The sequence below is a fragment of the Carassius auratus genome, chromosome 8, assembly GCF_003368295.1.
Source record: "Carassius auratus strain Wakin chromosome 8, ASM336829v1, whole genome shotgun sequence".
NCBI lineage: Eukaryota > Metazoa > Chordata > Actinopteri > Cypriniformes > Cyprinidae > Carassius > Carassius auratus.
This window is the reverse complement of record NC_039250.1, coordinates 877,424-902,423: the sequence shown is the minus strand read 5'-3', so window position 1 is coordinate 902,423 and position 25,000 is coordinate 877,424. Positions and strand designations below refer to the sequence as shown.

General features: G+C 38.3%; 1 protein-coding gene across 1 annotated transcript; it reads left to right on the top strand.

Moving 5' to 3' along the window:
* The first annotated feature begins 19,674 nt into the window (after positions 1 to 19,674).
* On the top strand, positions 19,675 to 21,823 carry LOC113106917 (uncharacterized). Its single transcript, XM_026268957.1, has 2 exons — positions 19,675 to 21,636; positions 21,735 to 21,823. The coding sequence occupies exon 1, from the start codon at positions 19,740 to 19,742 to the stop codon at positions 20,967 to 20,969; it is 1,230 nt and encodes a 409-aa protein (XP_026124742.1). The 5' UTR covers positions 19,675 to 19,739; the 3' UTR covers positions 20,970 to 21,636; positions 21,735 to 21,823.
* Positions 21,824 to 25,000: the final 3,177 nt, after the last annotated feature.

Here is a 25,000-nt window from a genome sequence, read left to right as displayed (position 1 = left end):
TGTTAAGTGTCAACAACTCAACGTGGCCGGAGAAGGTGTGTGAAACTCGTTGTGAGGTATACTAAAGCAAAATCTTGAGTATTTATTGTCTGATAAACATTAAAAACTGTCTGCGGAGGTTGAGTCGTCCTGCAGCCCCCGCTGGATGCTCATTGGCTGCAGCATCTTTCCCAGACAGCAACATATAGTGTTGGCCCAGATCCGGCCCACATCTGGCCCGCATGAAATCCATGTGGGCCAGATGTGGGCCAGACCTGGGCCGAAACTGCTTGCTGTCTGGGTTCTTTCAGCAGTTCTAAAAAAAATACTGTAGACGGCAAGGCACAAATTTAGATATTCATTTATCTAATTAATCTATAGCCTATGCACAAAGACAATATGATCTTTTTGTTCCCTTTTTGTTTTAAAGCTTGATGAAGAGAGAGAGCGCAAGTTGCTGCAGCGGATGAGGACAGTGATGCACGCGCACAGGAGTGATTGACAGTTCGCGGCACTGTGTACAAAAAATACTCCGCTACACAATTATTTCGTTATTTTCGTTTAAGCTTATTAACGTTAGCGTTACAGAAAGGTCTGATTTACGCACTGTTACAGTCATTGTTTTTTTTTTTTTTTTTTTTAAACAATGACATTTGAGTTCATGATTTTAATGTTGCTGTTTCTTGTGGCAGACTAAATGAAGAGTAATGTTTCTTGTGGCAGACTGAAGAGTAACCCGGCAGAGTTTTATACTGAAACTTTCCGTCTAAAAGTCCTTCCTTGGTCTTATCCATATTTCTTTGCACGTTGAACAAACATAGGCCACAACTGGAAATAAAAAAAACTGCAACCGCGTTAATTGCGTTATTTTTTTTTTAACGCGTTAAATATTTCAAATTAATCGAATGCGTTAACGCGCTAATTTTGACAGCACTAATATATATATATATATATATATATATATATATATATATATATATATATATATATATATATATATATATATATATATATATATATATGGTTACTATAAAACCATGCACAAATTAACCATGGGTTTACTACTCTAACCACTGTTTAAAGAGCAGGTCATATTGTTTTTTTTTTTAAATATCTCATTTGCAGTTTATAACATAGCTATCCCTAAATAAAAAACAATCTGTAAAGTTGTTAATCAAATAAGGGCACAAGTGGTACACGTCACTGGGTAAAACATTTGCATAATCCTGCCTGCGAACCAGAGTCTGACCGGTCCACAAACACTTCCGCTATTAGTGTGTTTACATCGGCTGCATCCGAAAACCGATCAGAAACATACATTTACACAAAACTGACCACCGACCACCACTTTCAGATGCCATCTTCATTTAGTTTGCTTAACTCTCACAGAATGTAACGCACAGGATTGTGGGATATCAAAGGCAGCGAAGGATACAGCTATGCTGCCTTCAAAACCATAGACAGTAAAAGAAATGGACACAGCGACCCCATTGGAACTCAATTGAGACAAGTGAAGCCCATTTTTGTCGTATTTTAGCACTTCCGTTTCTGACGCGCAGACTCAAACGAAGCTTGACGACGTCAGCAACCTGTCTGACAGATGTAAATCTTCTAGTAGCTGTGCGTGCAAACTGCCATCGTTAATCTTGCAGAGACGGCGAGCTTGAGCGGGGAGTTCTTTGTCGTGAGTGAGCAGGAGTAAGTATTCTGATTAATTATTTTGTATAGTATTTTAAAATGTAACGCCAGTACGCCATATTAAGTTAATTGCCTGCGAGCTTCTCCTCCTGTCTGTACGGTAATGCGACAGAGAGACGAGTGGTTATGACGCAATCGTTAGCTTATTTTTTACAAAAACTGTTTATACGGGGCCATAATGTAACATAGAAGGTAATGGAGCCCTTTATACATTGTCGTGTATCTTTAGAAATAAATAATGGACAAACGGAGTCTTTAAACGCCTCAGATGTAAAGTTATTCGCTGTCAAAGTGACGCCAAAATGAATGGGAGTCAATGGGAATGCTAACGCAAGTGAAGTTCTGCTAAAAGATGGCGGCACCCGGCCAACTTCAACTTCCGGTCGAGTTCCTTGCCGCCTGTTCAAAAATCGGCCAGATGAAGGCATCTCAGGAGACAGGAAGTGAAGCTAACATTGAATTCGGACGTGCCTTGATGCCTCACGACCTTGAAATGCGTTCTCCAAAGGCAGAATTTTTCAGTTTTCGGATGCAGCCATCATGTTGAGAAGACCATAGACATATTAATGCAGCAGCATAAATGGCTGCCCACTGCTCCATGTGTGTGTGTGTGTATGTGTGTTTGTGTGTGTTTGTGTGTGTGTGTGTGTGTGTGTGTTCACTGCTCTGTGTGTGTGCACTTCGGATGGGTTAAATGTAGAGTACGAATTCTGAGTATGTGTCACCATACTTGGCTGAGTGTTACGTCACAAAAAAAAAACACCTAGACGCCTCATTGGCCGCTTTTAGCTGTTGCCGCGATACGTCAACGCGCCGGCGCCATGTTAGTGAGGGCAAGACTGCCTTAAAACAAATGAAAGTAAACGGGGGAGTTGAGGTTTTTACTGAATAAAAACATGATAACGTTCACATTTATCAACCGATTTCAGAGGTTTGTGATCTAAGTGCAGTTAAAAAAAACTTTGCCTCCAGTTATTTAGTTAGGTTTGGAAATTATTAATTGAAAGCTCACATTTCTCTCACTTGTTGATTTCGTTGATTTTTCAGACAAATCTGTTAATTTAGTATAATTGTGACATATGCATGTAATGTAATTGGAATATACATTACATGATATGTAGTTGTTTTATTGCTTTCTCTGTGTTCAATCCCAACATTTTTCTTTCTTTTTTTTCCTCTCTTTCTTGTGTCTCAGGTCAGAACACAGCTCATTCCCTTTGAAATACTGGGATAAAATTTCATCAAGCACGGTGAGTAATGGCTTCGCCTGCTATTGTTATTTGCACCTCTTGCCACATGTACAGTTTATCTATCTCTGTCGCTGATGAGGGATTCACATGTGATAAATGCAGGGAAACAGTTAGGCTGACAGAGAAGATTTCAGAATTAGAGACACGCATCCAAACTTTAATTGAGGACAGTAAGAATGTTAGGGCTCTAGATATGGCTTTGGATGCGTCTAGCTCAGGGACTCCTGTACATTGTCCGGTTCCAGCAGAGTCCCTGCAGCAGGGCAACTGGGTGACGGTGAGGCAGCGTAGTCGTGGGTCAAAACACCGCTCTTCTGTTCCGATCAAAACATTAAACAGGTTCTCCCCACTCAGTGATGCACCCACTGAGAAACCTGATGAAAGTGCTCTAGTTATTGGTGATTCTATTGTACGGAACGTGAATATAGAGACACCAGCCACCATAGTCAAATGTTTACCGGGAGCCAGAGCGCCTGACATCTTGGCAAATTTAAAAGTGCTGGCTAATGCTAAACGTAAATACAGTAAGATTGTTATTCATGCCGGCGCTAATGATGTTTGACTTCGCCAGTCTGAGATCACTAAAAATAACTTTAAAGAGGTGTGTGAACTTGCAAGCACGATGTCAGACACTGTAATATGCTCTGGTCCCCTCCCTGCTTACCGTGGTGATGAGATGCATAGCAGATTGTCATCACTCAATGGCTGGATGTCTAAGTGGTGCCCACAGAATAACATAGGTTTCATAGACAATTGGACGAGCTTTTGGGGCAGACCTGATCTGTTTAAAAGAGATGGTCTTCATCCCTCCTGGGGTGGCGCCACTCTTCTGTCTAGAAATATGGCACATAGTCTTAGTGTTTATACTTGACTAACTGGGGCCCAGGTCAGGAAGCAGACAGACTGGCTAAACCGACCGTCTGCTAGCTGCCTCCCGTCACAGAGGTCAGTTCATTCTCAGCACATAGAGACTCTTTCACCTAGATATCACACTATAGAGACTGTGTCTGTTCCCCAAACTAGAAAATACAAAAAACGTCCAAACCAAGTTAAGGTTAACAATTTAATTGAGGTTCAACAAATAAAAAACAAATGCAATATGGATAAACAAATGATAAAGATTGGCTTATTGAATATCAGATGCATTTCTACGAAAACACTTTTTGTAAATAATATGATAACTGATCATAATATAGATGTGCTCTGTTTGACAGAAACCTGGCTAAAACCTGATGATTACATTATTTTAAATGTTTCCACCCCCCAAGATTACTGTTATAAACATGAGCCGCGTCTAAAAGGCAAAGGGGGAGGAGTTGCTTCAATTTATAATAACGTTTTCAGGATTTCTCAGAGGGCAGGCTTCAAGTATAACTTGTTTGAAGTAATGGTGCTGCATATAACATTATCCAGAGAAACAAATGTTAATGATAAATCCCCTGTTATGTTTGTACTGGCTACTGTATACAGGCCACCAAGGCACCATACAGACTTTATTAAAGAGTTTGGTGATTTTACATCCGAGTTAGTTCTGGCTGCAGATAAAGTTTTAATAGTTGGTGATTTTAATATCCATGTTGATAATGAAAAAGATGCATTGGGATCAGCATTTATAGACATTCTGAACTCTATTGGTGTTAGACAACATGTTTCAGGACCTACTCATTGTCGAAATCATACTCTAGATTTAATACTGTCACATGGAATTGATGTTGATGGTGTTGAAATTATTCAGCCAAGTGATGATATCTCAGATCATTATTTAGTTCTGTGTAAACTTCATATAGCCAAAATTGTAAATTCTACTTCTTGTTACAAGTATCGAAGAACCATCACTTCTACCACAAAAGTTATCTTCCTGATGTATCCTAATTCCTTAGCATATCCAAAACCTCAGAACAACTTGATGATGTAACAGAAACTATGGACTCTCTCTTTTCTAGCACTTTAAATACAGTTGCTCCTTTACGCTTAAGGAAGGTTAAGGAAAACAGTTTGACACCATGGTATAATGAGCATACTCGCACCCTAAAGAGAGCAGCCCGAAAAATGGAGCGCAGCTGGAGGAAAACAAAACTAGAGGTATTTCGTATTGCTTGGCGGGAAAGTAGCATATCCTATAGAAAAGCATTAAAAACTGCTAGATCTGATTACTTTTCTTCTCTTTTAGAAGAAAACAAACATAACCCCAGGTATTTATTCAATACAGTGGCTAAATTAACGAAAAATAAAGCCTCAACAAGTGTTGACATTTCCCAACACCACAGCAGTAATGACTTTATGAACTACTTTACTTCTAAAATCGATACTATTAGAGATAAAATTGCAACCATTCAGCCGTCAGCTACAGTTTCGCATCAGACAGTGCACTATAGACCCCCTGAGGAACAGTTCCACTCATTCTCTACTATAGGAGAGGAAGAATTGTATAAAATTGTTAAATCATCTAAACCAACAACATGTATGTTAGACCCTATACCATCTAAGCTCCTAAAAGAGGTGCTTCCAGAAGTCATAGGTCCTCTTCTGACTATTATTAATTCCTCATTGTCATTAGGATATGTCCCCAAAACCTTCAAACTGGCTGTTATTAAGCCTCTCATAAAAAAACCACAACTTGACCCCAGAGAACTTGTTAATTATAGACCAATCTCGAATCTCCCTTTTCTGTCCAAAATACTAGAAAAGGTGGTATCCTCACAATTATATTCCTTCTTAGAGAAAAATGGTATATGTTAGGATTTCCAGTCAGGATTTAGACCGTATCATAGTACTGAGACCGTTCTCCTTAGAGTTACAAATGATCTGCTCTTATCATCTGATCGTGGGTGTATCTCTCTATTAGTTTTATTGGATCTTAGTGCTGCGTTTGACACAATTGACCACAGCATTCTTTTGCATAGACTTGAACACTTTGTTGGCATCAGTGGAAGTGCATTAGCATGGTTTAAATCGTACTTATATGACTGTCATCAGTTCGTAGCAGTGAATGAAGATGTATCATATCGATCACAAGTGCAGTATGGAGTACCTCAAGGCTCAGTACTAGGGCTGCTACTCTTCACGCTTTATATGTTACCCTTGGGAGATATCATCAGTAAACATGGTGTTAGCTTTCACTGTTATGCTGAAGATACTCAGCTCTATATTTCTTCGCGGCCCGGTGAAACACACCAATTTGAAAAACTAATGGAATGCAGAGTCGATATAAAAAATTGGATGATGATTTCTTACTGCTAAATTCAGAAAAAACAGAGGTGTTAATTACAGGACCTAAAAACTCTGCTTGTAATAACCTAGAGCACTGTCTAAGACTTGATGGTTGCTCTGTCAATTCTTCGTCATCAGTTAGGAACCTAGGTGTGCTACTTGATCGCAATCTTTCCTTAGAAAGCCACGTTTCTAGCATTTGTAAAACTGCATTTTTCCATCTCAAAAATATATCTAAATTACGGCCTATGCTCTCAATGTCAAATGCAGAAATGTTAATCCATGCATTTATGACCTCAAGGTTAGATTATTGTAATGCTTTATTGGGTGGTTGTTCTGCACGCTTGGTAAACAAACTACAGCTAGTCCAAAATGCAGCAGCAAGAGTTCTTACTAGAACCAGGAAGTATGACCATATTAGCCCGGTCCTGTCCACACTGCACTGGCTCCCTATCAAACATCGTATAGATTTTAAAATATTGCTTATTACTTATAAAGCCCTGAATGGTTTAGCACCTCAGTATTTGAATGAGCTCCTTTTACATTATACTCCTCTATGTCCGCTACGTTCTCAAAACTCAAAATCAATCCTTTTCCTATTTAGCGCCTAAACTCTGGAATAACCTACCTAACATTGTTCGGGAGGCAGACACACTCTTGCAGTTTAAATCTAGATTAGGACCCATCTCTTTAACCTGGCTTACACATAACATACTAATATGCTTTTAATATCAAAATCCATTAAAGGATTTTTAGGCTGCATTAATTAGGTAAACCGGAAACACTTCACATAACACCGTACTTGCTACATCATTAGAAGAATGGCATCTACGCTAATATTAGTCTGTTTCTCTCTTATTCCGAGGTCACCGTAGCCACCAGATCCAGTCTGTGTCCAGATCAGAGGGTCACTGCAGTCACCCGGATCCAGTACGTATCCAGACCAGATGGTGGATCAGCACCTAGAAAGGACCTCTACTGCCCTGAAAGACAGCGGAGACCAGGACAACTAGAGCCCAGATACAGATCCCCTGTAAAGACCTTGTCTCAGAGGAGCACCAGGACAAGACCACAGGAAACAGATGATTCTTCTGCACAATCTGACTTTGCTGCAGCCTGGAATTGAACTACTGGTTTCGTCTGGTCAGAGGAGAACTGACCCCAACTGAGCCTGGTTTCTCCCAAGGTTTTTTTCTCCATTCTGTCACCGATGGAGTTTCGGTTCCTTGCCGCTGTCGCCTCTGGCTTGCTTAGTTGGGGTCACTTCATCTACAGCGATATCATTGACTTGATTGTAAATAAATGCACAGACACTATTTAACTGAACAGAGATGACATAACTGAATTCAATGATGAACTGCCTTTAACTATCATTTTGCATTATTGACACACTGTTTTCCAAATGAATGTTGTTCAGTGCTTTGACGCAATGTATTTTGTTTAAAGCACTATATAAATAAAGTTGATTGATTGATTGATTGATAAAATCTAAATAATACATCTTTAAACACTAATAATTTACTATCATTGAGAAAATTTAATAAAACAAGTAAATACAAATCAAAAAGTGACACACTTGTAGTCTGCTTTTCATTTTGCTAGCACTATAGCCTACAGATGAACTCCACGACAAATAATAATAACACATGTAACTGATGAGGCTATGGATCCAGTGAAGATGAACATATGCACTGATACAGTGCACAGTAGAAATATAGTAAAAATGATGTTATATTAAAAAGTATATGTATTACAACTGCAAAATAAAGTGAATAATATGAAAAGCAAGTACAACGGTACAATAACATACCGATATGTGATATAATAGATTTATAATAGCACAAAATTATATGTATAATATGATTAATACCATAATAAATAACTGAACAACAATAGGTTAATAATAGCAAGAAGAATATATAATATAAAGAGTGGAATAAAACAAAATAGACAAAAATGAAGAATAAATTAATAGTAAATCAAAGAGTAAAATAAAAAATATTGAAATGTAATTTTAAAATACTATTTGTGTAATAATTATTAATCAAATTAAGACACAACTAATGACACAGCACAAAAAAAATTGTGTACATGAGTTCCAAATTGTGTTTAATTACAGTTTTTTTCAACTGTTTACACACATAATTATTACATGTCACACAGTTTCTAAAGCCTGACACTCAAACACCAGAACCACACACTAAATCTGCAAAACCATACACATATTTTTGGCCTATTACTCAGTTTTCAATTTTGTTAAACACTTTTTGCAAAACACAACACACAATTTTCTATGCAACACACAAAAATCTGACAGGAAGTTTCTTGATTTCCTTTTATAAACACAACCAATCAAAATGCCACACTAATTCATCAGTGCCTCACACTAACTCCTCACATGTGCAAACACTTGTTGCTTTACTTAACAACAACCAATCATAACTTTAGTAGTGGGCTATAAATAGGCCAAAGGTCAAGTAATAGCTTTTGGACAATGGATGCAAACAGAGTTATGCTGTGTTCACACCAAACGCGAATAGAGCGTCAAATTCGCGTCTACCGCGCCTAGTTTGCCGCTTGACCATTTTGAGATCATTCGCTTCATTCGCGCGTGAAATTAACTTCACAACAGATGCGAATTCGCGTCATGGGGGGGGCTTCTGCCACTGCCAGCGGAGTTCACGCAGCATTTTCAACCGCCATTTTTGTTCGGATAATTTTCAAAATATTACTGTTATTGTGTCATGAAATGTAGTTTTAAAAGTATTTCAGGCGAGAATGTAGTTGTTTTAAACTCAAATATGCGGTTTATTTATAATGACCGCGTCTATTTAAAAAATGTGTTTCGCCGATCTCAGAGATGAGCTCCATGCGATCAGCGGGAGCTCCGTCATCATGTATCCGCCGAGAGTAGCCTTACCTCGGCTAGATCTTCTGACATTTGCCGCTGGCTCTGATGTGTCTTTAGTGGTTCAAGATAAAATAGAATTCGTTTGGGGTAAAATGAAACGTTTCTTATCTTTGGCCTATTTAATTTATCTATTAATGTTTTATATATATATATATATATATAGGTCATTTTTATTCCTGTCTCTATAGAAATATGAACTTTTGTCATATAGCTCCGGTTGACTGCTCACTGACAACATCTGTCGTTCCTCCTTGTTGAATGAGTGGAGAAGGGTATCCCTGCACAACCGGAGGCTGCAGGAACATACTGTTGAATGAGTGACTCCTAGCATGCTTCTGATTGGTTAACGCGGCGCGAATTGACGCCAAATTTCAAATTTTTCAACTCGGGCGGCAGACGCGAATTCGCGTCAAACGCTAAATGCACAAAAAGCACCGTTCGCGCGAACTAGACGCGCGAATGAGGCGAATTCGCGTCTTCCGCGCCGCGCTTAACGCCCCATTCGCGCCGCGAGACCTCCAGACGCGCGTAAACGCGCCTTTGCATTGACTTAACATTGAAATCATTCGCGCCAGACGCTCTATTCGCGTTTGGTGTCAACACAGCATAAGAGGAGTTGGAGGGAGAGTCAGAGGACGAGTTCGACTAAGAGGAGGAAGAGGACGAGTCAGAAATGGAGGAGGACAAGGAACAAGAAGAGTGGTCTTGAATGGGATTAGGGCTACAAAAAAAATTAAGTTTGGTTTCAATTTTGCCTTTGTTTTTCTTTATATAGTCAACAGCTCTCTCACAATTACATTCAATCATGTACATGTGAGCTTTTAAAAGAAGAGTTTTAGGTTTTGAATAACAGTGTGTATATGACATAATCAAAAATTTAACATTATGGTAAAGGTGTTTACAACGTAAGACAAATGTTTGCTTTTTAAATATGTTCGTGATCTTTTGACTGTGGTGTTTCATTTTGAAAGAGATGTGAGGCAATTTGCATCTTGTGTGTGCAATTCTTGAATTTGTGTGTTAAGTTTTGAAAAAAAGAGGAAAGCTTTGGAGAATGTGTAAGCAGTTGAAAAAAACTGTAATGAGCTCCTTGAGTATAATATATACATGTACACACACACACACACACACACACACACACACATACATATATATAATAGAAAATCATCTAAATCAATCTCGGCTCAAGAAATACATTTTATTTAAGTTTTCAGTTCTGTCTTTCTCTGGGAATAGAGTGGTTTAGTTGTGAAGACAAAACCTGACTAATAAAGATTAATTCCCCGCCGCTTCCCTCAAGATTTTCTATTTTATTCAATTAATGAGTCAAATAATGTAAAAAACTTGACGATGCTTGACATTTTGTTCTATAACGCACATTACACACACTCATGCAGAAAACACACACATTTTGAAACAGTGGTTTATTTTTCCATGTATGTTATTAGTAACGCAGTTACATTTGACAGTAACTAAAACTGCAACGCATTACTTTTTATATAAATTAACTCTGTTAGCGTTACCATATGGTGCATTGTCCGTTACTTTTTTTAAACAATTAATTTTGACTGAAGTGCAGCCTAACCTGTTTGCAGCAGCGACGCATTGTAGGATTGGTGGATGCCAACCACTGTAAACACGAAGACGCACTGTGGGCGTGTCTCCGTTTATTCAAGTGTGTGCGGCAGTCATGGCGAGTCAAGGCGAGAGCAACACGAGTTTCTCAAAGTGGAAAGATTATTTCTTTCCACTTTGAAAAGTGCCACTTCCACTTCTCATTATTTCACTTCAGTTGAGGATAAATACAAAAAACTTGTAGTCAAATGTAAGCTGTGTCTTTCTGGTTTGAATGTCTTATCCTAGCCCACCAATTTCCAATCCGTGCTCAGATTTTGGTAACCGTACCCTCGGTTTTTGAATCTGTGCCCACGAATTCATAATCTGCGCGCACACTTTTGCAATCTGTTCCCATGGATTTGTAAACTGTAGCCTACTCACGGATTCATGCTCCTACGTGTTAACATACAGTTTTAATGAATATTATTATGTGGAATGGGTCTATAGCAAAGTGTCTTAAGTGATTCTCTGTATGTTTTTCTCATACAGGTGAAACATTGTTGAAAACATGCAGCCTGTCTCTACTGTGGAGTCACCGGCTTTCAGTCAGATCCTTAGCATGATAACATAGATTTCATTTTTAAAAAGCATTTATATATATATATATATATATATATATATATATATATATATATATATATATATTTGTATTTATCCTCAACTGAATATATATGTACCTATGTATGTACCTATGTATGTATGAATGTATGTATGTATGTTTCTCGAAATTGATTCTGAATAATTCAGATTGCTTTCATTTATTTATTTCATAATGTTCTGTGTTATGTTGTCCATTGTTGATAGTTTTCATACTTAAGCTGTGAAAGGAACATTTTTAAGGGCTCAACAAAACAGCTTTTATGATGCAGAAGCCACTTTAGTTTTTGATTATGAATATATTATTCAGGTGTTTTCTTATTTAATTCAGAAATCCTTGTGATATACATTATTCAGTTTGAGCTGGTTTGACTTAATCAAAATAGTGTTTAAAAATTCCTTTCTGTTTTACTTTGTGTTTGTATAGACCATAACGCATAAAAGCGTATTAATGGGAACATTAAAGAAAGTTCTTTAAAAAATAACTAAAAAGTTACTTTTAACAGTAATGCCTATTTCTTAGTAACTAGCACAACACTGGTGTTGTCATAACGTTCACCTTGGAGATTGAAAATGTTTCTTTTTTGAGACCCCAGGAGCCCAAATTCAGACCCAGAACAATGAAACCCAGAGTTCAAATGAGGAATCTTTATATTACCAAACTGCAGGAGAGTAGAACCCGGAGCGGGTTCGAGAAACATTTGAGTCAGCTCGGGAGTTTTGGAGCGCGAATCATTTGAGTCCGTTAGGGAGTTGGGAGCGGGTTCGCGAATCATACGAGTCAGTTCGGGAGTTCGGAGCGTGAATCATTTGAATCAGTTCGGGAGCCATAGGAGCGGGATCGCGAATCATTTGAGTCAGTTTGGAGATCGCAAATCATTTGAGTCAGTTTGGGAGTTCGGAGAGGGTTCGCGAATAATTTGAGTCAGTTTGGGAGCTCGGAGCGGAATCGCGAATCATTTGAGTCAGTTTGGGGATCGCGAATCATTTGAATCAGTTCGGGAGTTCGGAGAGGGTTCGCGAATAATTTGAGTCAGTTTGGGAGATCGGAGTGTGAATCATTTGAGTCAGTTCGGGAGTTCGTCGCTGGTTCGCGAATCATTTGAGTCATTTTGGGGTTCGCGAATCATAGCTGTATATGGATAGGCATTTTTAACTAATTTATGATGTCTTTTAGAATTTTCACCACTTTTGAAAAACAGTCCACTAGTTAATATTAGTTAACTATTTTAGTTAACATGATCTAAGAACAATCCTTCTACAGCATTTATTAATCTTAGTTGATGTTCATTTCAACATTTACTAATGCATTATTTAAATCAAAAGTTGTGCTTGTTAACATTAGTTAATGCACTCTGAATTAGCATGAACTAACAGTGAAAAACTGTATTTTCATTAACTAACATGAACAAAGATGAATAAATGTATTGTTCATTGTTTGTTCATGTTCGTTAATGAATTAACTAACATTAACTAAAGGACTAGTATTCTAAAGTGTTACCACTTAATCTGTGTAAATAAGTAACGGTAGTGAAATTAAAGAGAGAATATTTAGCTTCATCATTAACACCATTTAGTTTATTATATAAAAGGCAATATAAGTTAAAACGTAATAAGAATTCATTTAAACTTTGAATTCTTATAAAGTCTCAGCTTTCACTGCTAACTACGCTAGTGATATCGCTAGCTATTATTAATAGTCTGACACTGGTGGTTAATTAAGCTGTCAACATAATGTTTAAAATGACCAAAAAACATCGAGAAAGAACAGCTGAGTCTTAACTGTGAAAGATAACACCCCGAGATCTGTTTTTATTATAGTGTGACGGTTTGTAGGTGTCCAATCTGTCGATGACTCAGGTATGTTTTCTTCTGTCCTGATGTGAGAGTTATGAGAGTTGCCCGCTCCAATATGGCGGCGACGATGACGTGCGGTCGAGCGGCCAATGAGGAGTCTAGGTATTTATATGTCTGTGGAGAAGACTCTGTGTTCAAACACAGAAACACAATTCGAACCTTTTGTTGTGTGCTTGTCATTTTATTAAGGACTGTTTCTACATGCCTGGCTTTTATCTTCGTTGGCTTCTAATATTCTTACTTTGGACTAACAAGCTCTCCGAACCACAAACTGTAAGTAGATTGATACGTTATGTGTACGTTTTAATTGAGCGATCAAAATATCAAGTTTTGTGCTAATATGTGATGTCTACTGCAAAGCTTTAGGTTTCCAGGTAAAGCATGTTACTGTTTTAGAAGTAGTTCTGATAATTCGCTGACAGCACACTAAGTGTCGATTATTGTAGACTGACGTTGTTTTATTTACTTCGTTTAATAATAATGTAGTGTGTAGCACACAGAGTTTATAATCACCGTGATACTGTATTGTGCTGCAGCGGCAGGTGTAGGGTTAATTAGAGAGAGAGACGAGTGAATTAGTTGTATCTGTGATACAGCTGCTCTGTGTTCGGATTTATACAGTCTATGGTTCTGATTAACAGTTAAAACAGTGTATTTTGTCTGTGGTTCTTCAAACATTACAGTAGACATATTTTGTTTTACAAACTGTATTGTTTCATCGTAGTCATGTTAGCAGCCAGCTAATATACCCACCATTATTGTATTCACAGTTTAGCAGGTATACTTTATCTGTGGATACGATTAGTTTTTATGTCATTATTATAAGAACAGATTGGAGAACTGTATTATTGTTCTCCTTCGAAAGGGAACTCCACGCTGTGTCCTCTAGAGGGCGCTTTGGGAACGCTGTCAGCGTGACCGGTGTAGAAGCATGAATGAAATAACGACAGCTTGCCATAGGCAGGCGGGAGACTATGACGTAGGCAAATGAGGGACTGCGGATATAAAAGGGCACCTGTAGAACCAGGGGGCAAGGAACTCGACCGGAAGTTGTAGTTGGCCGGGTGCTTCCATCTTTTGGCAGAACTTCACTTGTGTTAGCATTCCCATTGACTCCCATTCATTTTGGCGTCACTTTGACAGCGAATAACTTTACATCTGAGGCGTTTAAAGACTCCGTTTGTCCATTATTTATTTCTAAAGATACACGACAATGTATAAAGGGCTCCATTACCTTCTAAGTTACATTATGGTCCTGTAGAAACAGTTTTTGTAAAAAATAGGCTAACGATTGCGTCATAACCACTCGGCTCTCTGTCGCATTACCGTACAGACAGGAGGAGAAGCTCGCAGGTAATTAACTTAATATGGCGTACTGGCGTTACATTTTAAAATACTATACAAAATAATTAATCAGAATACTTTCTCCTGCTCACTCACGACAAAGAACTCCCCGCTCAAGCTCGCCGTCTCTGCAAGATTAACGATGGCAGTTTGCACGCACAGCTACTAGAAGATTTACATCTGTCAGACAGGTTGCTGACGTCGTCAAGCTTCGTTTGAGTCTGCGCGTCAGAAACGGAAGTGCTAAAATACGCTAATTGAGTTCCAATGGGGTCGCTGTGTCCATTTCTTTTACTGTCTATGTGTAGAACACATCATATGTGCACATATGCGTTTGACTCAGGAGAGAGAAGGATGCGCTCACTGTTGCAGTTGAACAAGTTTAATGCTATGCTCTCGTGGCAGTTTCTGTTCTTGTCTGATTCTTGAGGAAATTAAGTGTCTGAACAGAGCGTGTATGGCTCTCAAATGAGAGAAAGCCACGCTGCGAGATGCAGTGCTTTAAGTGGGCTGGTACTCACAGGTACTCAGTACCTCCACTTCCAAATATAGCTCTTGAGCGTACCGCCACCTGTCCATGCGCCCAGAACCTGCTTTTAGTACCGGTACGCTCATTTGGACATCTGTTTTAATAGAGGTTTTAATCTTTTGCCTGAGCTGCTGCTTTTCAGAGCGCCCTTCACAATACACCCTTCGTCCCACCGAGAGCAGAGACTACATTACCCATGCACCCTTGAGTTTTACAAGTGAAAAGCACATGTCGATTTCGCCACTGTCAGTAACAACTCAACGTGGCCGGAGACGGTGTGTGAAATGCGTACACTGGACTCTGGAAAAATTCAAATACAGTGAACAACACTTAATATGCTCTCCTGGCTTCAGACTCTGAGTGCTAAAAGAACAGGGTCAGAATCAGCTGACTCGCTGGCTGACACCCCATGAAGTCTGAATGATATCACTGCAGATCAGACGCAAGCTAATGAAGTAATGCAGCAGCTCTTTCAGGAAGGGTGACCAGACATCCCGAAAAACTGAGACACCCCTCGCTGCAGACTGTAGCATGGTGACGTCACGTATGTGTTTACCGCGCATGTGCTTGTAATTTGCAGTGCGTGATGACGTTAGTTGTTTTCACGTTGTGCGTGCATTAAAACGATGCGCATACTTAACAGAAAACTCTAATAAAATATTAAAGTATTAAAGAACATTAAGGTGTAAAAAAAGAAGGGAAAACAACCATGTTTAACCATGTTTCATCTGAGGTAATATTATACAGAATTAAAGTCTATTCTGTAATATCTGTGTAGTATCTTACTTACAATATATTAACATTCTGTTGCACTTTACTTCACTGTGTATATTTTAATATTACACTTTAATGGGACCTTATATTTCTTATTGAGCTAGTCAAAATGACAACAGATAAAGTACAGTCGTCGGCTCTAATAGTGCAGATGGTAAACGTGTGTTGTAGCTGACACTGATAGGTCATTTATGGGTTGTGTATGAGGTATTTGTAATATCAGGGTTTTGCTCCTTTTTTGTATTTTTAAGACTTTACAATTTAAATATAATATTGTGTATGTGTGTCAATTGCATGAATTCTGATGTGCTTATTTTGTGGTACTGCTAAGTTTTATTAAATTGAAGGTCATGTGACCTTCCTGATTAGATTTAACCTGGAAGTGCTGCAAATTGAATGATGAGATTTAAACTTAGATACACCTGTTAGAGCTCTTCACCATTCTACTGCTGGTAACCAGGCCAACACGGTAAAAGTGTTCATTTATGTATATTTCTTTATTTGCATTGATGTCCTTCGAATTATGTGTGTGTAAAACTATATTTTTGTGTTTCTGTTTGTATGTAGTTTTCACGGTGTTCCATATCTATAAATAAAACAAATGGACATCAGTATTTTGGAAACATGGACTGTTTAATGACCAGCGAGTAGTTACAGTGAAAACGTGGCCTAATTCCATTCCACCAAAGTTTACTTCGGCTTCAGCGTGCGGCTTCTCGCGTCTGGGTCTTTCGGAGTGGTTGGCTGCTTCCTGCGGTGATAGAGGCGGCTGTCTTCGGCGCGCGATTCTAGTGTGGTATTCCTGGATCCTTGAGTGTTGCAAACTGGGTTCATCGTGCAGCTGGTGCCTCATTTCGTAGGACTGATTGTTGCAAGTTTCAGCGTGCAACTATGCGTCTTCCCGCGGTGGTTTGTTGCGGGTTTTACGTACAGTTGTGATACATCCCGATGGAGGACTTTCTCACGCAGCCTGATTCATCCGTGCATCAGCAGGTCAGACTATAAAATATTAAATGTTATCTTTGGTAAATGGATGGTTTTAGAAGTTAAAATAAAATTGTTACAAGACAAAGCTGCCTATAATTAGAGAACAATGTAAGAAAGAAATGTCCTAGTGACAATTGGTTCTTAATTTGCTTAATTGAAATAGTGCTTAAAGTAACATTTAAGTGGCATTACTCTATTTAAGAGTTTCACTGTTATTGACTGTTATTTTATTATGTGTTGTATTGTTGTTTAAAGTGTTACATTTTTAAGAGCGAAAATGTCAGTTCAGGGTGATTTAGCAGAGCAAAATGAATCTCCATTACAAGTTAATGAGTGTGTTGTGAGAAATCGACATGAATCATGTACCACATGTACTGAAAAATCTGAGGCAAGACTTAAAGAGCTTAATTCTACTTTATTAAAGACCAATGAAATTAGGAAATCTTCCCGTGATAAACATTTAACACCAAAGATGCAGGAGTTAAAAGCACAAGAACTGGTCCAAAGGGAAAGCAAGTTCATATCTGCATATAATAGTTGGAAGATCCATGTCAGAGAGGTTCGTTTAAAGTTAAAAGAGGAGTGTTCTGAAAGTGATTTGTGTGACATGATGGATGGGTTTGAGAAGAGAGAATCTGAATTGAAAGGCCTATATGATAGCATGCGACTCCAAGCAGTACCAAGTCAAGAAATTAGAAGAAAAATAGATGCATGTTCAGCTGTGACTGCAGACTTGATTAAAATAATGAATGTACATTTAGTGGAGGATGGCATGGAGTTCGATGCTGAAGCTGAGAAGGCAAGATTGCGTGTGTTGTTGGACTGTGAGTATGCTAGGTCCATATACGGATCCACAGTTTCTAGAGCCACAGTTTTTAGTAATCACTCTAAACCCTCTTCAGAGTCTGCAAGCATTTCCGCTAGAAGAGCAGAGACTGCCGCGTTGTTAGCTGCAAAGAAAGCAGAAATGGAAATGGAGGCTGACATTGATGCACAAAGGCAGCGATTGAAGAAGCTTGAAAATCGTAGAGACATTGAGGTTATGGAAGCAAGGCTTCGAGTGTATACTGAGGAGGAGTTAAGAGTAAGAAGTCAGCAGTGTGGTTCAGCGTGTAGTGATGTGAGCAACCCCAGTCCCCTAGTTCCTAATACATCAAGTTTGAGTCCGCAAGTCACAAAAGGTGAGGTATCCGTAGTACAGGCATTGCAAGAGTCAATTGCCCTATCTCGACTTCCCGTTCCAGAACCTTTTGTATTTTTTGGTGACCCACTTAAGTTTATAGAGTGGAGCACCACCTTTAAGGCTCTTATAGAGAGACGGTGTCTGAATTCAGCAGACAGGCTGTTCTATTTGCAAAAGTATATTGATGGTGAAGCAAGATCAGTCTTGAAAGGTAGTTTTTATAGGAAAGATGAACAAGCCTATCAGCAAGCCTGGGAGAAGTTAAATGCTAGATATGGTCACTCCTTTGTGGCGCAACGTGCCTTTAGAGAGAAACTAAATAGGTGGCCTAAGATTGGTGCATCAGAGTACGTTAAGCTAAGAGAGTTCAGTGACTTCTTGCAATCATGTAGTGATGCTATGCCGCACATCAAGGGTCTTCAGGTGTTGAATGATTGTGAAGAGAATCAGAAGATACTAGTCAAGCTTCCCAACTGGGTGACGAGTATGTGGAACCGTTATGTCACAAAACAGCTAGATCAAGATAAAGATTATCCAAGCTTTAGTGAGTTTGCTTCATTTGTCTCAAAGGAAGCACGCATAGCGTGCAATCCTGTGTCATCGTTGTATGCATTGAAGATCTGTGAAGAAAAGCCCTTCAAGGAGATCAAGCGTTTAAGAGTAAATACGTTGGCAACCACGGTGAATGATTTAGATGCAGCATGTGCTATGGGTAATACCAGCAATATTATTGACCGCAAGACTAAAGAGTCTAGTAATTTGAAGAGCACATTGGTGCATGGCACAACTTTAGTTAAATGTTTGTTCTGTGGAGAGAGTCATTCAGTTCATGACTGTCAAAAATTAATGGAAGAGCCTGTGGAGGAAAGGAGACTGTTTGTTAGGGGGAATAAGTTGTGCTTTGCATGCTTAAGAAGGGGACATGGCTCCAAAGATTGTAGAAATCGGTCCATATGTGCTGTATGTAAGAAGCGCCACCCAACTCTTTTGCATGAAGATCGTCAGCCAGTAAATGAGTTACATTCACAGATGGTTTTGCAGGCTGAAGAGAGTACATCCTCTCTATCATGCTGTGTGAATGGAGGAGAAGGTGGTACAACATCAATGATTGTTCCAGTATGGCTGTCTTCTGGCTCGGAGTCTGAAATCCTTGTTTATGCCTTATTAGACACTCAAAGTAGTCACACATTTATTGATCAGGAAGTGTGTGAAAGTTTGCGGGCATCAATGGAACCAGTAAAACTAAAGCTTTCCACGATGATGGGAAAAGACTCCATTGTAGAAAGTCAGAGAGTCTGTGGACTTCGAGTGAGAGGGTTTTCTTTAGACAGCTCTATCGACCTGCCTCCCGTTTATACAAGGGATTTCATTCCTTTTGAGCGCACCCATATTCCCACCTGTGAGACTGCTAAAAGGTGGAGACATCTAGAAGTCATTGCTGATGAAATGCCTGCACTAATGGATTGTGGAGTAGGTCTTTTGATTGGCTATGATTGCTCCAGAGCATTGGCACCTCGACAGGTCCTCAATGGAGGTGATGAAGAGCCTTATGCCATTAAGACCGACCTGGGCTGGAGCATCATAGGAGGTACTCCAAATGGTGTGAACTCCAAGGATGTGACTAGTATATGTCACCGCATATCAGTCAGGGAGCTTCCCCTTGTGACACCTGCTGCTGTTAGAGCCCTTGAGCTGGATTTGGTAGATAGTCGGTTAGGAGAAAAGAGCATCTCTCAGGACGATGTTCAGTTTCTGCAGGTTCTAAAGGAAGGCGTTTATCATAATGAATGTGGCCATCTTGAGATGCCCCTTCCCTTTAAAACTAGTCCCCAACTTCCAAATAATAAGAAGCTTGCATTAGTACGACTGAAGCATCTTAAAAGGAAATTGGACAAGGATCCTCAATTCAAATGTGATTACAGGATGTTTATGGAAGGTGTCTTAAGAGATGGGGATGCAGAAATAGCTGATGAGAAACTAGATATGGGAAATTTGTGTTATATTCCACACCAAGGTGTTTATCACCCAAAGAAGCCAAATAAGATCAGGGTAGTCTTCGATTGTACGGACACGTTTAAAGGTACCGCTTTGAATGACTATCTATTGACTGGGCCCGATCTTACCAATGGGTTGACTGGAGTGCTTTGTCGCTTCCGCAAACATCAAATTGCTGTCATGTGTGACATTGAGAAAATGTTTAATAGATTTCATGTCATTAGGGAAGATCAGGATTACCTGCGTTTTCTGTGGTGGTTAAATGGTGATCTAAACACAGAGCCCGGAGAATATCGAATGAAAGTACATCTCTTTGGAGCATCATCCTCCCCAGGTTGCGCCAATTATGGCCTGAAGTATCTCGCCAGCATTGAGAGGAAGTATCCTTTAGCTGCTAGTTTCATCATAAATAATTTCTATATAGATGATAGTCTCATAAGTCTGGAATCCGTTGAGCTGGCAATTAGGCTGGTAGAAGAAGCTCAGGCTCGGTGTGCTAAAGGAAAACTACACCTTCACAAATTTGTTTCCAACAATAGAAAAGTGCTTGCGTCCATCAGTGAGAGTGACCGTGCTGTTGAGGTGGAAAATGTGGATTTCCATAATGATTATCTTCCAGTTAAGAATGTTCTGGGAGTAAGGTGGGATGTGGAGAATGACGCCTTTACCTTTAATTCTGTGCTTGATGAGAAACCTGCCACACAACATGGTATTCTTTCCATTGTGGCTTCCATTTATGATACATTGGGGTTCTTGGCTCCATTCATCATATCCGGTAAGAAGGTGCTGCAAGAGATGTGTCATAAGGGCATAAGTTGGGATGAACCACTGCACATTGAATTGAGATCAAGGTGGGAGAGCTGGTTGAAGGATTTGTCTAATCTAGAAAAGGTACAGATACCAATAGGTTTAACATCTTCAAACTTCAGGAAGATCTTGAGAACTGAGTTGCAACACCTTTTTGACGCAAGTAGTAAAGGTTATGGTCAGTGCTCCTATTTCAGGCTGGTGAGTGTACCAAGGTACATTGTGCCTTAGTCACGGGGAAAGCGAGAGTTGTCCCCACATAAGTTGTCTCCATGCCAAGATTAGAGTTAACAGCAGCAGTGATTTAACTAAAAGTTAAATTGCCTTATCACTTTATTCAAATTCAGGTGTATTGATATCATGTAGGTCTTGGCATTTTGGTCACATGTTGATGTGTACTGCATTTAATATTAAAACAATGTGATATGGTGAACAATTTGTTCATTTTAACTGAAGAATGTGTAATAATGAATTGTGGGGATAGAATCATGTTAGTTGTTTTCATGTATTGTGTTGATGCCTGGAAATTTCCACTGATTATTCAAATTGTTGCATTCTATGTTTATTGAATAGATCAAGGGTAATTTGGTGGGAGTGTAGCTGACACTGATAGGTCATTTATGGGTTGTGTATGAGGTATTTGTAATATCAAGGTTTTGCTCCTTTTTTGTATTTTTAAGACTTTACAATTTAAATATAATATTGTGTATGTGTGTCAATTGCATGAATTCTGATGTGCTTATTTTGTGGTACTGCTAAGTTTTATTAAATTGAAGGTCATGTGACCTTCCTGATTAGATTTAACCTGGAAGTGCTGCAAATTGAATGATGAGATTTAAACTTAGATACACCTGTTAGAGCTCTTCACCATTCTACTGCTGGTAACCAGGCCAACACGGTAAAAGTGTTCATTTATGTATATTTCTTTATTTGCATTGATGTCCTTCGAATTATGTGTGTGTAAAACTATATTTTTGTGTTTCTGTTTGTATGTAGTTTTCACGGTGTTCCATATCTATAAATAAAACAAATGGACATCAGTATTTTGGAAACATGGACTGTTTAATGACCAGCGAGTAGTTACATGTGTTGTTCACAATTTGATGCAATCGATCCGGGTCCGAATCTGCCTTTTTTCCCCTACCTTTTCAAATTTCATATCACATCAGAAAAGCATGTATTTTAAATAAAAATGAAGGAAATAATAAAAAAGTTTTGAGGGAGGGCTTTATGGTCCTAATATGGTGGCATCCATTTAATAATTTGAATTAAAATTATAATTTACACTCAGTAATTATTGGATACGGTTTTATAATGTACTATAATACTGAGGTGCAAATAATTGCCACTATTAGCAATTTGCTAAATCCTGCTATTTGAACATAGTATAAATACAATCCATAACCATTTGCTCTAAGTGTAAATAGCCACTGCCTTTTATTATTTTAATCTTTCTAATGCTATGGTTCTTGTTTATCTATTTTTTTAACTATAAATTTGGACATTTTTCTTTTGCTTTGGCAGTTCTGCATGTGAAACATTTAAGCCAGTAAAGTAGTTTTAAGTTCAGATGACTACATACAGTATATTTTCAGAGTCTGCATCCCATTGTATGCAAGGTGCCTCCAAATGAAACAAACTGATGAGAGTGATCTATTTTATTTATTTCAAAGAACAAAACAGAAAATATAATTGTATATACAAATATAGATTAAGACTATAGACATGACACAACGAAAAAAAAAAAAATCTGAAATTCACCTCCATCACTGATAAAACAATAAGTCGAGCAGTAGTCCTCAGATTCTTTGAATGAATCCGGTCTCATCTCCTCCTGCGACTCCTCTCACACACACAGGTCTCTCCTCCTGCGACTCACACACACACACAGGTTTCTCCTCCTGCGACTCACACACACACACAGGTTTCTCCTCCTGCGACTCACACACACACACAGGTTTCTCCTCCTGCGACTCACACACACAGGTCTTTAAACATCTCACTGCACCGGAGACACTGGGTCAGAGAACATGACGCCCCTGGACTCAGGTTGTATTCTTCAGACAATGCAGTCCAGTTCACCACACCTAGTTTACATAAAAGAACAAACAATACTAAAGCAATATTAAATCATTTTGAAGAAAGGCAGAAGAGCCCTACAAGGAAAATATGTTAAATGTATTTTTTAAATATATTATAGCATGATGTTAGAAAAAGTTTTATTTGCTTTGTCTGTAAACTATTTAAGAGATTTAATTTATAACCAGCATTAACATCAACTAAAGTAATACATTTTGTGAAGTCAAAGTTTAGGTTGGCTTGGCTTGAGAAAGCATGGCCTGAAAGTTTGATTAAGCTATACAGAAAAACAGATAATTACAGTTCTCTAGCCACATGAAGTGAGTCTCTTCTCTGAATATCTTCTCACTGACAATGTCCCCAAAAAGTCATATTAAGACGTATGAAGGTCAATTTAAGAGGTAACACTTTACAATAAGGTGCCACTGGTAAACACTAGTTAATGTATTGATTAACATGAACTAACAATGAACAATACATGTGTTACAGTATCTATTCATCTTTGATAATGTTAATGAAAAAGATTACTATTATTATAAAGTCTTTCTGCTCTATTTTAAGACATCTTTAATGGTAACCATTTTAGGCGAAATAAGACTTTAAAAGACCAGGATTTGAATACTATATCATAAAACATGTCATAAATGTTTGAAATCACACACATTTGCAATGACACTCTCTATGATTTGTCACTGAATGTCACTTCACTTTCTTTCTTTTTCTTTTTTCTTTTCTTTTATGACCAAAGCATTCTTATAATTAAAAGCAATTTAAATGCAATTTTTTAAGAAAACAAAAGTAATATCTCATATCCACCATATCTTACGAACATCCGGAATTGAATGAACCTGGATATGCGCATTAATGACAGTCAGTACCGCGCACAATCGTATTTACGGTAAATACATATACGTTACTGCGCATGCGCGATAATCATACGTGACGTAAATACGTGACGTCACCGCGCTACAGTCTGCATAGAGGAGTACTTGGAAAAATTCGGGACAGTCCCGAAATCTAAACTGTTGTCCCGAATCCCGAATGTGGCCCTAATTGTCCCGAAAATTATACTAAAGTAAAATCTTGAGTATTATTGTCTGATAAACATTAAAAACTGTCTGCGGAGGTTGAGTCATTGGCTGCAGCATCTTTTTTCTAAGTTCTAAAAAAATACCACAGGCGGCTAGGCATGAATTTAGATACTCATTTATTTAATTAATCTATATGCACAAAGACAATACGACCTTTTTGTCCCATTTTGGTTTAAAGCTCGATGAAGAGAGCGCAAGGTGCTGCAGCTGAGGAGGACAGTGACGCACGCGCACAGGAGTGATTGACAGCTCGGGCACTGTGTACAAAAATAAGTTTAAGCTCATTAGCGTTAGAGTTACAGAAAGGTCTGATTTATGCACTGTTAGTACAGTCATTGTTTTTTTCTTTTTACAATGACATTTGAGTTCATGATTTTAATGTTGTTGTTTCTTGTGGCAGACTAAAGAGTAATGACAGACGGTTGATCTTTGAATAAAAAAGTGTTTAGTTAAGGTTTGAAATTCATTATCTTTTATTATAGGCTACGCCCCCATCCCGTCACCCAATGTGTTTTCTGACATTGCAGTGCTTGAGCTCTCTGAGACACCGTAGTAATAGATTACATATCATACACACAATAGCAATAATCCATTATTTATTAATTTAATTGATTGATTCTTCTTAATTCCGCTTGTAAATGTTCCCTGTGGAGCTTTATACAGTCATTAGGAGCTGCACTGCATCTGAGGATTAGATTTATAAAAATCATTCCAGGTTTAAGTGTTGCATCAACTACTGATTAATATTCATTTTTATTTGATCCTCTTTCATAATTATATTTTTATTTGAAGTACACTTGAGATTTTAAATAAATAATCCACACGTTTGCATGTTTATTGGTTCTCTGATGTTGGTTATGGTCTACAGGTAAAGAAATATATAATTTTTTTTTTGCTTTGGCAGTTCTGCATGTGAAACATTTAAGCCAGTAAAGTAGTTTTAAGTTCAGATGACTACATACAGTATATTTTCAGAGTCTGCATCCCATTGTATGCAAGGTGCCTCCAAATGAAACAAACTGATGAGAGTGATCTATTTTATTTATTTCAAAGAACAAAACAGAAAATATAATTGTATATACAAATATAGAT

Excerpts from the sequence above, each read along its gene's own strand:
- LOC113106917 (XM_026268957.1), top strand. The coding sequence starts at position 19,740 with ATGCCCCTTCCCTTTAAAACTAGTCCCCAACTTCCAAATAATAAGAAG.